Below are 17,825 nucleotides of genomic sequence, written 5' to 3'. Positions count from 1 at the left end.
CATGTATCCGTCCCTCTATCAAACATACCGGTTATTTCTCTTTAGGTATTTCAATTATGACGCCCGTAATTTTAAAAGGCTAGCTAACTTATTTAATTGCGTAAATTTTGTCTCAAATTTTCTTTTCTATATAAGATTCGTAAACCTGGTATCATCATTAAAAAATGTCATCGTCATACACACACATAAATTATAAACTTCTATAAAATATAGATCCAACTTCGAGATATGTTGTCCTTAAAATGTCTTGGGAACTTAGTCACTAACCACCGCCCTACTACCAGGGAGCTTTACTAAAGGCATTACAACACCACAAGTAAGTATTGGTAGCTAGTATAAAATAAAAAGATGTGCAAGTTTCAACTAGAAGACATCAAAATCTCAAAGCTAAAAACGACCCCGACATAGACTGCGTTGGGTTGAGTGTAGCCTGAGTTAGCCTTGCACCTTTGGCATATTCTTCGGTGTAGAACAAAGTATCTTCGGCGTATTGAACTAGCTTTCAGTGTATCATACGTTCATGGATGTTTTAACTGACTCGTTTGACATGCTTTCAGTGTATCATACGCCCCTTCAGTATCAAAACTCTATTTTTGAGTTTAAGAGCATTCTCAACCCGTCATCCATTTCTATAAGTACATTAAAAAATACTACATTTTTAATTAAATAATATTTATTTTATACATTTATCATTATAGTTTTATCTCTCATCTACTCATAAGATAAAACATGTTACATTTTTGCAAATTACTAGACTATGTATAGTGGTTCAACTAAAAAGTGATTCTCATGTAGGCTTCCATGTAGGCATGTGGGGTCTCGCTAACTTTTCCCTCAAACGCCTAATCTTTAACTAAAAACACTGTTATTTTTTAATCTTTTATAAATAAAGAACCGTGAGACGGGTCACGGGTGGTGATTGGTTAGAAAATAGGTTGGCCTCACACCCAATCCCTTCACGCCCGCCATGCCCATGATGTGCGGCGTACTGTTGTTTAACCCTGTAATTTCTCAAACTTTAAGAACCAAACCATAACTTAACCAAACCACAAGGGTTGTTAATGTAACTAACCCCGACAGAAAAACAAATTCAGTTACCATGTTTGGAACAACAACTCAAAACCACACAATCATATGTATCATAACTCACGAACCAGTTCACACCCAGATTCCATTGGTGGATCTTAACAACCCACGTCTAATCACCAACAAAGACACTGTAATTCCTAAACTTCATCCTTAATCCAATCATAGTATCATACCAAAATAACACTTAAGATTATGATGGCTGTCCACTGTATCAATCTTCCTCAATTCCCACAAAATTTTATCAAAACAACATCAAGACAATATTTTACACCATCGGTTGGCACCACTCGGTTTCTCTCGACTCGAAGGAATCCATCGGATATCGTGTTTAGCACTCCGAAGTTATCGAATAACAGGTAACTTTGATTTTGAAGTTTAGTACTTTAATTCAAAAAGATTAAGTGCGCAGGTTGTTGCCTGCTTGACTTCTGTTTCGATGTAACCACTTTGCTATTTTCATATATAATAATGTTATATTGCCAAAAAAAAAAAGAAGATTAAATTGAGTAGTTGAGTAAGTTTAATCTTTGTGAGAATATAGGGTTGTTTCGGCTTTGATTTCTGAAGAGAAAGTTGCTGAGTCGAGTTCATCGGGTACTGATGCATTCAAGCTAACTTACTTAGAGGTTTGGTTTTGTTGAACTATTCATCTTGATGGATGTTTGTTACTTAGGGATGCAAATGAGCCAAGCAACTCGTGAGCTACTCGAGCACGGCTTGTTAAAAGCTCGAATCGAGCTCGCAAGCCTAAAAATAAACTTGTTTAATAAATGGTCCCGAGCTGGCTCGCGAACCTAATATTAATATAACTTTTATTTAAAATATTATATTAAAAGTTTAATTAAAATGTACACGTAAAAATAAGTATAGGTATAAGTAAAATAATTAATAAATCATAAACGAGCCGAGCCTAGACAAGCACGGGCTCGGTTAGTTTACACCCATAATCTTTGTTCACTTTCTTTGAAAACTTGTTCAGGGTGAACATGAGTCAGGTCGGCTGAGACGAAATAAAAACGCCCGTAAATTTTTTTCGTTTTTTTGTTTTTTTTAGTTTGGGCCCAATAGCTTAAATGAATTATGGATTAAAAAAAAGTTTTGAACCCGATAATTATAAGATAATTAAGATCCAATCCTATTTTATAAAAAAATTAATATATATATATATATATATATATATATATATATATATATATATATATATATATATATATATATATATATATATAAATTTTTGTCCCCCAAAAATTACGTGCCTCGGCCAAATGTCTGGGTTGCACTACACACAAGCTGGCCATGCGGGTCGGGTCGGTTTTGGGCTAATAACGAACCTATAGCCAATGTTTTGATTCAGGGCAATAGTTGGTTGTGGGAAGTTGGTGGAGTGAAGCTTTTGGTTGATCCAATTTTGGTGGGTAACTTGGATTTTGGAATACCATTGCTTTATGATGCTAGCAAGAAATATTTGAAGAATTTCCAGGTAAGTTTCTTAATGGTTATGTTTTATTATGTTTATGGTATTAAGCGTATATAGTTCATTTTATAGTTTAATTTGTGAAACTAAATAAACGTGTGAATTAAGAAAATCCACAACTAGTCCTGTAAACGAACTGAGCGTTCAGAGAACCATTCGGAGGGAAGTTTGTTTATGCTTATTAAACGAATGAACGTGAACAATAGTTTTTGTTCATTTAGTTAAACAAACGGACATTAGGCCGTGTCTCATTTGTTCATTTATTCGTGAACTTTCGTTTATGTTGGTTCATTTACATTCTTTTGTTTACGTTTGTCTATATATTCATTTATATTTTTAGGTCCATTACAGTTTAGTTTGGTTTTATAAAATTAAAATATCGCCCGTTAAAATTTAGTCTAGATTATTAATTATCTAGGCCCAACAAAACGATGTTTATGTTTACTTCTAGTTAGTGTTCATTAAATCGTATTCGTTCATCTATGTTCAACTAAGTTCATTCGTTTATATTCATTTGCGTTCTTGAACCTTTCGTTTATACAGTTGGCAAATGGACATAAACGAACACGAACATGTTCATTTTCTTAACAAACGAACAAGAAACTCCGTTCGTTTAATTGTTCATGTACGATCATTTGTTCGGTTACAGTTAAACAAAGAAACATGAGCATTCCCATATTCGCGGTTCATGTCATTAGGTTCATTTACAGGCATATCCACGCTTCACATGTTTTAACAAATAAAATGTATTTAATAAAATCATGCCTCCAGACGAAGGAACTTTGGTCCCGATGTCTGTTGTCATAACTTCCGGCCAGTTATATCATTTTCATCAATATTTTTCGGCCCGTTAGTCCAGCAGGATGACTATTTTAACCTCCATGTTCACTTTTATTCTTGTATTCCGCTAGACATCTGAAAGTAGCATTCTAACAGTTTGTATCATTATCTGCAGCTTACCGATCTTCCTGAAATTGATTGCATATTAATTACACAAAGTCTTGATGATCACTGCCATTTAAAGACATTAACACCACTTTCTCAAAAATTACCAAATGTTAAAGTAATAGCCACTCCAAATGCAAAACCACTCTTGGATCCTCTTTTCACCAATGTAAGTATAATGCACACCAAGTTTTGACTTTTAGTTGACTTTGACTTTTGTTGACTTTTTTAATCCCTCTTTTAAGGTCATATACTTAGAGCCTGATCAAAACACGGAAATCCAAATGAATGACGAGTCTTATGTCAAAATACGGGCCACTGCAGGGCCCGTTCTTGGTCCTCCTTGGCAACGACCCGAAAACGGGTACATATTATTATTATTATTATTATTATTATTATTATAACTATTTTCAAAAAGATAGCGCAAAAACAAGAATAATATGTTCTCATGATTTAGGTATATTGTGACTTCACCACAAGGACAGTTAAGTTTATACTATGAGCCACATTGTGCGTATGACAAAGATATTGTTGGAAATGAGAGGGCCGATATCGTAATTACACCTGTTATTAAGCAGTTGTTACCGAGTTTTACATTGGTGTCGGGCCAAGAAGACGCGGTTCAGCTTGCAAAGTTGCTAAATTCCAAGTAATTTTAAACTAAAGTTTTAAGTAATATTTTTATTATTATGTGGTAATTGATATATAGTTATATTTACTGTTACACTTTTTGTTTACTTTTAATAGATATGTGGTACCAATGAAAAATGGAGATCTTGATAGCAAAGGTGTTCTGGCTAGTCTAGTAAAGTCTGATGGAACCATAGAATCATTTAAGGTGTATATTCACACATATGTATAGTTCTTTAGTTAAGTCGCTAACGAGCAGTTAACCATTTATTACAACTCGTTTATGACTTGTTTAACTCATAAAATGCAGGCGCTTTTATCGAAGGAATTACCGGATGCAAAGACGCTAGAGCCGATCCCTGGTGTACCGCTACATATACCTTGAAACTTTATTTTTTTCTAGGGTACAAATGATAAAAGATTAAAAAAAAAGAAAGTGTTGTTATAGTAATATATATTTGAATCATGTTTTCGACATTGTTATAGTAGTGTATACAAAATGTTAGATAAGTCACTAATTGTTGGTGGTGGTCATAGGTTTTATTATTGCCCTTCATTCTCAACTTATAAGTTGTGTAATTCTCTGCTCATCCTCTTGCTTTTGAGAATTTATTAAATCACTGATTTCTGCTATTGTTGTTCTAAATTACTGAATAAGTCCACTTACCAAAATTTATATATAAGAGTTGCTTTGGTTGAAGATAAATGTTCGCATCAAACATTAAATTTGACAAACTATATAAACCATCTATTATTTTTTTTTCTCTTAGCTATGTTTGGTTTTACCATATCTTTCATGGGTATGCATAGGTCAGTTTGGGTATATTAGTATATAAGTGGATGAGCGTTAACTATCCTGGACGAACGCCAACTATTCTGTTTAATTTGCATAAAGTAACCAAAATACCCTTAACATTAAAAACGTAACAACAGTATAATACGGGACCAATTTAAAAACATTTATAACAACTTCAGTTACTATGTTCCCAAATTCATCAACATTGTACCAATTCCCAAATAAATCAATCAAAACAATATCAAGACAACAAAGTACGATTGTACTCCATCGATTTCCAACACTCGGTTCCTCTCGACTCCAACAAATCCTTTTTCTATCATTTTCAACACTCTGAAGCTATCGAACAGCCAGGTTGTTTCTGCTTTAATATATGAAGATAAAGTTACTGAATCGAGTTCTTCGGGCAATGATGCATTCAAGTTAACTTAGTTTGTTCAACAAAATAGTTTAGTGAACAAAATTTTAAAAAATATAATATTTATAAGCCATTAAATCAAATCTAATATATCACAGCATAAAGATACAACAACAACAACAACAACAACAACGATAATGATTAAATGATGGGCCAATCCCAGTTCGACCGTCTGGACTGACTTTACCACCCTTAAGGTTCTTGATAATCTTGCTTTATGTGATCCAATTATACAAATAACATTAAATTAAAATTGTTTCAAAGACAACAAGCAGGGAAAACTCTTTGAAGATTCATGTATTAAGGACTTGAGAAGTTGCAATTTCCCTGCGTATAACCCTAGGCTGTAACTCTTTTTATCACGTCATGTCCTGTGACCAACAACTTTGATGAACAAATATTCTGTAGTGTAATATGTTGGTTTTAATCAAGTAATTAGACAATGAAATATACCTCAGTCTTTTCTGAGAAGGCTTTAAACCTCAGTCTCTCTTCTGGTGAAAATAAAAGGCAGAGAAAACATTATAGTATTATACATTAATTAAATATTATTCACATATTACCAGACTAAATTTTACTAGAAAGATGACAATAACTACCTTTAAAATTGGTTCCTAATTCAATGAAAGAAGGATAAAATCCATGAGGTCCATCGGAACGCCGATTAAATTGGTTGTTATCTAGGATGTATTCTCCTGTTGTTGTTTGAAAAGCGGAGAGATCTCCACCGATGATGTGATTCCATGACTTGTAATAACCCAACACTTCTTCTTCTTCTTCTTCTTCTTCTTCTTCTTCTTCTTCTTCTTCTTCTTCTTCTTCTTCTTCTTCTTCTTCTTTCATCAAACACAAGACCAATCCCACACTCTTTTGTAACTTGCATGTCACTATATCTGTGTGCTAGAGTAATAGTAATGTGGTCACCGGCTTTCATCTCATTCGGCCCAAACATCCAATGGCTTAAATAACTTAAACAACACTTTTCACCGATGCTGACTTCTTCAATAAAATGATCATAAATCCAGGTGTGGTTTTTCTTAATATTACTGATTTTGATCATTGGCACGTCACAAAAATCATGTTTTGGAAACGTCTCAAAAGTAAAGCATAAATTCAATCCTCGGAGCTTGCTAGGAGATGACGGGATGATAAATGATATTGATCGACCCTGGCTTCTACAGCTAATCCAATTTGGAATCTCATCCCCCAAGTAAAAAATGCTGAATATTCCAAATTCATAATACATCTACGAAATAAACACCACATTAAATAGTCATCAAAAATTCGTAACACACACATATATGTATGTGTTCCACATAACCAGAGGCAATTAACTAGAACAAACCTGGGGTTTACAATTAGTTGATCCCGATCCATAGATGTAAGTTCTCAAGAGCCTTTCGTTAATAAAGTCTAAATTTGTCCAGCCCAAACTATGTAAAACTTTTTCCTCAACGTCTGTCATAGCTTGGATTTTCACAATACCATCAATTTCAAGTGAAGAATCTGATATTAAGTTTGTAGTTCCATATAAGGTGATTGGGGACATTTCTGGATCAAATTTAATTTTCCTTAGCGGTCTCGTATGAGATTTGTAAGAAATGATTGACAATTCCCTCAACGTACGTGGAAGATGCTCAATTGATTTTACCTTTTCACAGCGATTCATACTAAGTTTCTGAAGCCTAGGGAGGCTTCTCACACAATTAGGTAATGAAACGATTGGATTACTGTTTAAACACAATTCTTCTAACATGGATAAGCAACTAAAGTCCCTAGGAAAGGATTCGCTAGACAAGTTATTATTTGCAAGTGACAAAACTCTTAATGAGCTCGGTAAGAAAGCTCGGTGAGCTTCAAATCATTTTGTATAGTATTGATTCTAGATTCACTAGAACTACAACCATCTAACAAAAGTGTTTTAACCTTCTTTAACTTGCCTATGGATGTTGGAAACTGATGCAGTTTCGGAAGCATTCAATGGCTCAAGACACTCATGATTAACAAAGACGAATAAACGAACCAAAGGTTCAAAGAACAATGTTCTTATAATATCAAACTTAATCAAAAACTAATAAAACTAAACAATCATAACCCTATTTACTAAAAGAAAAAGAGATAAACATGGAAACTAGATAAACATAAAATAATAAAAGATAATATAAATCAGATTTTAAATTACGAGATGCTCCTGCATCAGAAACATTCTAAGCTTGTAGCAATAACTCAGATCAATGTGGACAAGTTCAACGCATTGCTCAACTGATTCACACACCTCAATCAAATTTATGCAATTTTTAACTATTAACCTCTCGAGTGCAAGGAGTTCCAAAAATCCACCAATACTTTGAAGTTGCTCGCAGAAACTCAGATCATCTTCAATGATCCAAGCAAGTGTGTGTGTATTGAGCATGATTCAACCAACTGCTAAAATGCACAAATTAAAATAAGTAAAAAAAATCATTCACTAAATATGAAAGAATAACAAGAGTTGTCTTGTGTATGCGGTGATTTAAGTGTAGTCATTCATATGAAATCATTGAGATAACTCGAGACTGCAGGATTTCATTCAGGTTAAGTACTAATATTAGGATTGAATAGGTTAATCAAGTGGGCTATCGATTATTACCAATCTCATAGTCTAATATCCAAAATTTTACCTTCTGCCTCTTCGCAGGTGGTTGTGGGTTGCCACTAGAAATGTCAAAAACTTCAATATTGCTATAAGATAAGTCCAGAGCAACCAGATTCTCCATTGGTAAGTCTAATGGTATAGACTTTAAAGGGGACCCATGCATACACATTACACAACCATCTTAATTCTTGTGGAATATTCTCAAAACACCCTTTTAGTTGAACATAATTGAGTTGTAGTAGCATCAGCTTATCCATATGAGTGTATGACAGAATGACTTTGTTTTCAGCTCACATGATCCATGTAACTTCTTTTTGTCAAGCATTCTCATGTCAAGGGAAAAGCCTAGGAGATTTCCCTTACCCTACGAAGAAAGAAAATAGAAACAAAAGTATAAAGATTATATACGAACGATATATGAAATAGCTTAGAGCACGCATAACTACTTAAAAATACACATTTTGTCTTACTTTTTTTTGGTTCAACACTTTGAATGACTCTTCGTGACACCATAATCGACTACGCTTCCATGGTTTCTCAGGTGATTCTTGACGTACTAACTCTCTTCCCATCTGTTGAACCAATTGATGCATCATCAACTCGTTGTTCCACCCAATACAAAGAAGGCACCTATCAATGAGATCCGTGATCCCGGATCTTGTTTTTTTATTACAGGCATTCAATATTGTTTCTGTCACATCTCTATCTGTTCCCACAAAAAAACAAGCAATATGCTTAAACAACTCCTTATTGTTTTTCGATGGCAAAGAGTCAATGCTCATCTTCAATGCGTTTTTTTACGTGGGAATGAGGTTCTTCCTTTAGCTCTTTTATTGTGTCTTCCCAGTATGCAATCTCAATTATGTAGTGACTTGCACAAAACTTGAAGAGCCAATGGATGTCCTTCACAATACTTCACAAGCTTTTCTGAAACCTTCCTAAAACCTTCTTTGGGACTATTACTTTTGAATGCGTTAACGCATAACAGCTCTAGTGATTTAAACTCCGATAAGCCATTAAGTGAAACCTCTTGATGATTGGGTTGAACTGCCTGGTCAAATAAGGCACACCTTTCTGATAGAGATGCATCCCTTGTTGTAATAATGATTTTGCTTTTTTCGTGTAGCATTTTGTTTCCAAGTAAAGCATCCAACTGCTCCACACTACCAATATCATCAAGCACTATAAACACCTTCTGTGTTTTTAGTGCAGTTTCAATCATAGATGTGTACACAGAGACATCATTTCGTGGCGGGGTTTTCTTTGCAACGTCTCTGTGGAGTTTCTTTTGAAAATCAAGCAATCCATTAAAATTTTCTTCACTTCCTCTATTGATATCTTTAATAAAGCTGCTTTTGAGGAATCTACGAGAGTGTAACCGGAAAACATATTCTGCCAAGAATGTCTTCCCAATCCCGCCTATGCCTACAAGTGTAAGAATGTTGGCCGTATGGCTGGATCCATCTGTTAACCATGAGCTAATTAATCTAATCTCGTAGTCCATCCCAATAAGGGGTGGCAATGTATTACTTAAGGGTGCACCTAATCCACTATAGATGTTAGTAGCAACTTCTTCAATTAACTTGGTCTCTTTCCTGAAAATTAATGTCAACCAGAACTATGAAACTAGACAACCTGATCCAAAGGTATGACAATTCAAGATTTAAACCAATAAACCACACATATCATTTTTAAAATAATCTATACTATATATAATATACCATATATGAACAAACTAAGACACTTCATGTTAAGGGATTGACAAGCAATATGGCACATGGTACAATCTTGAATGGGGGCAAAAAAAAAGTCATTGTCATATTAAAACTCACGTAATATTCAATTTTATTTATTATAGTTACAATATTACCCCCTCAAATATAATCAACATTTGTAAATTTAAAGAACAGTTACAAACTTTTTCAAACTAAACTTATATATATATATACAATTACACCATAAAAATAAGCATATTTTTATCTTTAATTTGAGTATGATATTGTTATAGTTCTTTTCAGTTAAAAAAAAATTATATGTAGGGGTGTTTGCCGTTTGGTTTTGATGGTTTTAAATTAAACAGTGAGTCAAACCGTTAGTAACGGTTTTTTTGTTTTTTGTCGTTGAAAACCAAAACACAATCTTCGAAAATTGAAAACGACCGGCCAAAAGTAAAAAAAATAATCAACCGTGAAATCAAATTGCCGACCGGTTTTAACGATTTACGACTTCAAATTGAACAATGAATACCCATAAACTTATTAAATGATTACCAATATCTGGGTTTCCCGCTGCATGGCGTGGACACCCGTCTAGTTATGTCTAATGCTAAATGATGCTTAGAGCATTCGCATTATATCCACCATCTATAAATCCAATTAAATAATACTTTTTATATCTTTATCATTACTTTTTCTCTCTCTTTCACTCACAACCATGTTCAACAGATATTAAAAAAATTATAGGAGATGAACAGTAACTTTTCAAATCAGAAAAAAAATCATTTTATTTTCCCTCTCATCTAATCACCCAAAACTTTGGTGATTTGAATGCGAATGCTCTTACATCTACAAAAGTTTTTAAAATAAAATCAAGTGAGATATAGTTGTGCATTTACTTGTTTTTGGCATCCATCCCTTTTAAACCAGCAACTTCAGTGAGTGCCCCTTTCCATAGCTCTATCTTTTGAGCCCACATATTTATTTTCTCTGCATTTGTTTCGGTCTCCATCCGCTGTTTATGCTTCGCCATTGCTTCCCCGAAGCTGTTTTGTTGCTTCCTGACATCCGTGGGCTCGACATTGTAGAAGATTGGGATAACAAGTTGTTTAAAGTTTCTCCTTTGCTCAAGGATTAATGCCAGTTCATCTAGGCACCATGTGGAAGACACGTAATTCTCGGACAAGACGATAACAGAAGCTCTAGATGATCTAATGGCACCCTCCAGTTCTGGTTTCAATTGTTCTCCGGTTTCAATCTCTTCATCGTCCAAAAACGTGACGATACCCGAATTCAAAAGAGTGTCGTAGAGGTGATCCGTGAAACCGTAGCGAGTGTCAGCACCTCTAAAACTTAAAAACACCTCATATTTGTACGTGGATCCTGGTAAAAGCTCGGTGAGAACAACCATTATTATGACTCTTATTGAAACCTATGAATGATCTGAGTGAGATGATGAAGAAGATTCCTATTACGCTATGCGTAGTGGAGGGGCTACAAATTGGGGAGTTTTGCGCCGTGTGGCGCTTAGTCAGCAATGGGTGAAAATTTGTTTTTGGGGTGTAATGGTGTAGGGGCTACAATAGTAATATATATATATATATATATATATATATATATATATATATATATATATATGTGTGTGTGTATATATCAATGTTTTCATAACTGGACCGGACACCGAACCGGATGGCCTACGGGTTCACCGGTTCAACCGGTCGAACCGGTCGGACCGGCCGAACAAGTTTGGTCAAAAATGACGGATCAAGCTTAAAAAATGGTTTTTTTTCTTAAAAACCGGTTCAACCGGTCCGGTTTTCCGGTTCAACCGGCTGAACCGGTTCGGACCGGCCGGTTCCCTGTCAGCCGAGCAAACTATGTGAACCGGACCGGTCGATGGACCGAATCCCGGTCGGACGACCGGTTCGACCGTCCGGTCCGGTCCGGTTTCAACAACATTGATATATATAACACACATACTAATATAATAATAATATTTTCTTCTTCTCGCCCGCGCCCCTTTTCGCCCAGAGGGGGCGGTGTTCGCGCCCCTTCACGCCCCTTCTCGCTCAAGTTATAGCCCCACTACACTTGGCCTTAGTGGTAATTCCTCAATTTGTAAAGGTTTATAAGTCAACGTCTATTTTTGATATGGGGCCTACGGGTTAGGTAATTGACGTGTTTTTTATTTTTAATGAAAACACAGTTGGTAATAATCTTTATTAAATAACAACTAGTGGCTAGTCTCCTGCTGTCCTGCATGGTGTGGCAGGAATATGAAGTGAACTTGATCGGTATCAGTTAAGTTTTCATGTTTGTGACAGAGTCGTGAAAATCCGGTTGGTATTAGCCGGTGGATGGATCTCTTACAACCCTAAACGTTTTATTACTTAATATAAATATAAATATACTAGTTTTTAGCCCGTGTGTCATGTGAGGTTTTTAGGTTTTTTATTTTTAATCGTTTTGAAATTATTATTTTCTAATCAAATGTTTATTTTTCAACCAATTTTTGTTTTTATTTAATATGTATATATTCATTTTTTACGGTAATTATGTATAAGTAACATTATTTGGGTTGTTTCAGTTGAGATCAATATGTTCACATATAGTTGGTTAGAGTTGAAGTTTATAGCTGAGATCTTTGATTGAGATGAGTATAGTTGGAGTTTGAGTTCAATTTGTGGATTGTTTGTATGAGTTTGTTGTTGCGGGCTTGTTTTGGATGTACATGGGTTTATAGTTTAGTTTGTGGGTATATTTGTTTAAGCTTGTTGTCGCGGGCTTGTTTTGGACTTACATGGATTTATAGTTGGGTTGGAGATTAAATATGTTGTTATCATCTAAGAATTACGTAGTAAGTAATACTTTTTAACACGTTTAATATTTGTTTTCTTGTTTGTTTGTTATTTCTTTTTTTTCAATAGTTATATAGACAAATATGGTTTAGGATTATAGGTTTGTCGGACTTATAATTTATAAGTTTTATTTTTACTTTTTTGTTGATCTATCATCGATACATTACCCAGTAATTATTATTATTATTATTATTATTATTATTATTATTATTATTTCGTCGTATGTCGAGTGGTGTTAAGTTTTCACTAAGTTGTTTAATATTCCTTTCATTTTGATATGGTTTCGGTTATTTTTATGTTTTTTATATTATTGTTATTTTATTTAGGTTGGTGTAAATTAAAAATTGTTGACCATAAAGGCGTAAACAGTTGTGTTGGACTCGTTGTTTGGAACATGTTTGCTTAAGGTTTTGGGCTATGGTTTTTTATATCCATAAATATGTACGGTTTTTTGAATCATCTATGATCTTCTTGTGGTTTAAAGTTTTATAAAAATGCCACATATCTATGATCTATCGTGTTGATTGTCATGCCAAATATATGTGTAGATCAGTCTCTAAAAGTCTAAAACTACTTTAAATCTTAAAAACACAACCTAAAACGCCAATAGTAGGGGCGGACCTACCCATATCATATGGGGTCGGCCGACCCCTGTGAAAAAATAATAATTAGCACTGTTATAGTGTTATAATTCGAACCGACCGCTGTAAAATTTAGTCACCGACCCCTATGAAATTTTAAAACTGATGGGTTATGAAAGAAAAGTAGAAGAAAAACGGTAGAATAGCCAGAATATTTTTCACCAGCTGGTGCAACGGTGGTTTCATTATGTTACTTGGAAGGAAGTAGAGAGTGAAACACACACGACCTGCAGTGCCCTAATTGATTTTGAGTTACGTGAGCTTTTTAAAATTTGTTTTGGCCCAGTCAAGAAGTTAACAAAGTTTCATTTAATTTATTATATATTTTGATCTTTATTGTGCAAAACTAAATAATAAAAAAGGAACTCCAACTATATAAATTCTTTATTATACTGATCGATTTAACCTAGGGACATAAATTCTTTTGTTTTTTTTTTTAATTTTATTAACATCTATTCTATTTATTAGATTTAGACAGAATTACAAATTTTGTCCTTTAAAAAAAGCCAAAAACCGGTTCGTGTCCTTTTCTAAGTTTCCTTGCAGGCGGTGTACTTTAAACTTTTTTTTCCTTCAAGTTTTGTCCTTTACGCTAACTGGGTTAGAAAAACTCAGTTAAATGCCCTCACGTGAGACGCATGTGAGGGCATTTTTGTCTTTTCACCTGTACCTGCAACCAGTCACCTACATCACCACCGCCGGAGAACCCATAAACCCAGATTCCGGTCAAACCCTCACCACCACTATCTTCTTCCTTGTCTCCCCTGCTATATGACATCACCCCCACCACCACTGCCATCCACTCCCAATCAAATTCAGATGCTGCTTAAGAGAAAAACAAGAATCTTTCGGCGAATCTTAAGAAGACGTTGACTTAGCTCAATATGTTTGTAGCCGAAGGTAAGTTGGTTAAAGTCAAAAATTTACGGTTAAAGAACCAGATCTGTAAATTGGTTTTCCACCGTTGCATTTGAGGAATCGATTGCAAAATTAGTGCTCGTTTGGTGGTGGTTGTAAATTTGGGCTCGATTGGGGCAAATGGGAAAGATTCAATTATGTGATCAGGTTTCAATCTTGGCGGTGAACCTGTGTTGTAGACCTGTAGTATGGTCAATAATTGATTGTGAAACCATTTGTAGATTTTTATATAGAAAATCAAGTGCATAGAATAATTCGGTTCTCTCTATATAAAAACCCCTGGACTTGATTGCAATCGAAGAGGGTGGTTGACCATGGTGGTTTCCGGTGGGAGTGGAGATGGATCTGGGTTTGTGTCTTCTCCGGCGAGTTTGACCGGAATCTGGGTTTATGGGTTCTCCGGCGGTGGTGATGTAGGTGACTGGTTGCAGGTATGGTGGTGTGGTTGTTTCTGGTGGCCGGAATTTGTGACGGTGGCTGGCGGTGGCCGATTTAAGAAAGTATGGTCTTGTGGTGGCAGTTACAAGTGTTGGTTGGTGTGTGGCGGTAGCTGTGGGTTTTGTGTTCATGGTGGCCGGAGTTTTGGAAAAGGATGGGTCGGTGGCTTAGGTAGTGGTGGTGTTGGTGTAGTGAGAGGGAGGGAGAGAGTAGAGAGAGAGAAAGAAGACGGGAAGATCATTTTTAGTGACTGACATGTCGTTTTCCGGCGGTGATCTCCGGCGTCGGACGGCGGCGGTGATGGATTTGACCGGCGGCTGGATGTTAAAGACGGAAGCAGGAGAAAGAATTGAAGAAGAATTAGGTCTGGGGGTTATTATGGTGAAGAAGAAGATGGATACTGGATTTGATGATATATTATTATTATAATATATTAATTTATTTTTTAATTATAAATAACTACCAGTAGACGAAAAGACAAAAATGCCCTCACATGCGTCTCACGTGAGGGCATTTAACTGAGTTTTTCTAACCCAGTTAGCGTAAAGGACAAAACTTGAAGGAAAAAAAAGTTTAAAGTACACCGCCTGCAAGGAAACTTAGAAAAGGACACGAACCGATTTTTGGCTTTTTTTAAAGGACAAAATTTGTAATTCTGTCTTAGATTTATATGTACTTTTCATAACTTACCTTCATACAAGAACCTTAAAACGAATATTTAGCAGTGTCTGGAGTTAACAACTTAAAATCGGTCAAATGGCTGTATATCAAACAGAAAAATATAACTTTTATATACATTTATCTAAGTAGGAATTATATTTTATATATGATACGAACCGACCGGAATGAATGAACTGGACCAAAAAAGTTATAAATCGACTTAACCAACCCGTACAGCCGAACTAGAAACGAAATTTTTTATATATATAAATGAGTATTGACTCAAAAAATTTCCAACCCCTATGAGAAAATTTTCTGGATCCGCCACTAGCCAATCGTAAAACAAAAACATGCTATAGTCGATAAATGTAGTTTCTAAGACCACCACGGAGCATCACCTATTCTGAAATTGGTTTCTGTCCATGGAGCAAATACCACTTTGTCATCTTCAACATCCACATTAGCCAGCTCTAAAGACTACTAAACACAAAATGTTGCATTGATTAGAAACATATACCTCGTTGATATAAATCCTTACACATAATTATTTATTTATCTATTTATTTGAAAGGACTTACCAGATGAGGGCAGGACCTTTAACTACCATTCCCTCATTATTGTACCGAGAACCATGGCACGGACTTACCATATGAATAATGTTTATATTTGTTATATTAAAAATGAGGTCCTTATGAAAGTCGCGATTGAAGGTATCGTTTTCAAAACATGAAAACGCATAGGGAACAATTATGATATGTAATATCTTTTTATATAACATGACATTGCACTTTATTGAATGTTAACGATAAATTTTTGTTATGATAGTGATATTGCATTTTGTTTATCTGACCCAATGATCGACCCGATCCATTCGGGCCCGAAAACTTGATGGTCGGGTAAAAGTCATGTATATTATTATATTATTTGTTTACTTTTAGTTTAAATATTATGTGAACTTTGGTACTTCACGCATGTTTATGTGTTTTAGGATACTTGACGTTAAGGACGTTTATCGAGATGAATTACAGGCTTGGAACGAAGATGTAGAAGACTCATGATGATTGATGTGCTAAAAGTAGTTATAATGTTATTAACTAAAATTATGCTAATCTAGACACTAAGTAATAATTCTAGACTCTTAACTTAACTAAAACTACTAACCGGCAAGTGAACCAGTCGACTCTAGTACAGCTAAGTAAGTCCGGATATCGAACCCACGAGACTCTTTAAATTACGTAAATTAACTAGACTAGACTCAACTACAGACACGACTATTTATTTATTATTATTTGAGGGTTTTACTAAAAACTAATACTAAATTAATATTAAAGAATTGGCTCAAATAATGAATTCATAAAGATAATAATAAATTCAAACCAATAATAATGATGTTTGGTTGAGTAGGTGTTGAACCCAGACACTCTCTGCTCGAACCTAGATGCTTGCTTCTCTCTCTTCCTCTCTTTCTTGCGCCTCCCTCCTACACCGGGTAGCCTCCTGAATTCGACTAATAATAATATTATGTGACGGCTCCCCTCCTGAGTCTTCTCTATTTGCCCTCCTTTTAATTCCATTTTACTTGGGCCGTAAGTTTTAGTGGGCTGGTTAATATATTTTTATGGATTGCAAAACCATAACTTGTTTATTGTCTTTCATTTTAATCGTCGACCCAAGTCCCAAAACACCAACTTTGAATTCCATGAGAATTAGCAAGTCTTGAAAACGTGAACTGCCAGATTGATTAGGACTAAATTAATCATTCCCTGTTCACAATTATATGGCCTTAAATAGATTATTATTATTATTATTCATTGATCTCAAGTTTAGCAAAAGTATTCTATTCTACCTCGTTGTTTCTCGGAACCATTAAAATCTTAAAATGAACCATATAGAAATATATTCAATAAAAACCAACTCAAAAGTGTAAGAAATACATATTGAATTTATATATAATTTAGCCCATATCAATGATTGACACGCTTTCCTATGCAAAATAAAAGAAGAAAATAAAGAGGATGTGTCAGACACCCTTAGCGCGGCGCTAAGGGGTCCTGTGGTGATCTTAGAGATACTCTAAGATCATATTTAAAAATCATATAAATGAGTTCTTAGCGCGGCGCTAAAGGCTCACCCCTAGATGTTAGTGTCGCGCTAACATCCCTCCTGACGGAAAAATTAATCTAACTTTGATATAATCAGTTTTGAGCCCCTATTTCGAACTATCATTCATTCCAGAAACCAAGTACAAGCCCTAGGACGATTTTGCACCATCTCGAAGCCTCCGATTTGTCCGTTCATCGCATGCTTTCATCCTCTCATCAGATAAGCAAATCCTTCGTGATGCCGATGTCAGGCTAAAACCATTGTATCACTTTACGCTAGGGTTTTGTGTAAACTAACTTTGATCAGATTCTATGTTTTGAATGAATATGAACTTGATTGAATGTCTTTTATCTTGTTTTACATTATGAATTGATTGTTTAAACAGTTTGTGATTTTGATTATCAGACTTTGCATCACTTTTCTGGTTGTGTTGATCACATGTAGGGTTAGCTCTTATGGCATTGAACAAATGGGTCTCGAGATCCGAAATATCTTTTTTTTTTTG

General features: G+C 34.9%; 2 protein-coding genes and 1 long non-coding RNA gene across 3 annotated transcripts; 1 reads left to right on the top strand and 2 right to left on the bottom strand.

Annotated features, from left to right (window-relative positions):
- The first annotated feature begins 1,002 nt into the window (after positions 1–1,002).
- Positions 1,003–4,600, top strand: LOC143624397 (uncharacterized). The gene is made up of 8 exons (XM_077095067.1): positions 1,003–1,445; positions 1,631–1,715; positions 2,444–2,569; positions 3,519–3,677; positions 3,754–3,872; positions 3,966–4,157; positions 4,256–4,346; positions 4,449–4,600. Exons 1-8 carry the CDS (start codon positions 1,282–1,284, stop codon positions 4,521–4,523), a joined length of 1,011 nt encoding a protein of 336 aa, XP_076951182.1. The 5' UTR covers positions 1,003–1,281; the 3' UTR covers positions 4,524–4,600.
- A 1,025-nt stretch (positions 4,601–5,625) lies between these two features.
- Positions 5,626–6,117, bottom strand: LOC143624396 (uncharacterized). The gene is made up of 3 exons (XR_013152105.1): positions 5,952–6,117; positions 5,806–5,846; positions 5,626–5,723 (listed from the first exon to the last, which is right to left on the bottom strand). It is a non-coding gene; the product is annotated as an uncharacterized LOC143624396 (long non-coding RNA).
- Positions 6,118–8,843: 2,726 nt separating this feature from the next.
- LOC143624429 (disease resistance protein RPV1-like) lies at positions 8,844–11,113 on the bottom strand. The gene is made up of 2 exons (XM_077095089.1): positions 10,602–11,113; positions 8,844–9,582 (listed from the first exon to the last, which is right to left on the bottom strand). Exons 1-2 carry the CDS (start codon positions 11,111–11,113, stop codon positions 8,844–8,846), a joined length of 1,251 nt encoding a protein of 416 aa, XP_076951204.1.
- Positions 11,114–17,825: the final 6,712 nt, after the last annotated feature.

This window comes from Bidens hawaiensis, unplaced genomic scaffold, assembly GCF_021521415.1.
Source record: "Bidens hawaiensis isolate Kalapana, Puna unplaced genomic scaffold, B.hawaiensis_p1.1 tig00003781_1, whole genome shotgun sequence".
NCBI classification, from domain to species: Eukaryota; Viridiplantae; Streptophyta; class Magnoliopsida; order Asterales; family Asteraceae; genus Bidens; species Bidens hawaiensis.
This window is presented reverse-complemented; position numbering and strand designations above follow the sequence as displayed.

Bases quoted from the DNA above. Each gene is read 5' to 3' on its own strand.
- LOC143624397 (XM_077095067.1), top strand. From the start codon at position 1,282: ATGATGGCTGTCCACTGTATCAATCTTCCTCAATTCCCACAAAATTTT. The intron at 4,158-4,255 runs GTAATTTTAAAC...TACTTTTAATAG, and splicing joins GCAAAGTTGCTAAATTCCAA to ATATGTGGTACCAATGAAAA. The intron at 4,347-4,448 runs GTGTATATTCAC...CATAAAATGCAG, and splicing joins GAACCATAGAATCATTTAAG to GCGCTTTTATCGAAGGAATT.
- LOC143624429 (XM_077095089.1), bottom strand. From the start codon at position 11,113: ATGGTTGTTCTCACCGAGCTTTTACCAGGATCCACGTACAAATATGAG. The intron at 9,583-10,601 runs GTAAATGCACAA...ATTAATTTTCAG, and splicing joins GGGATGGATGCCAAAAACAA to GAAAGAGACCAAGTTAATTG.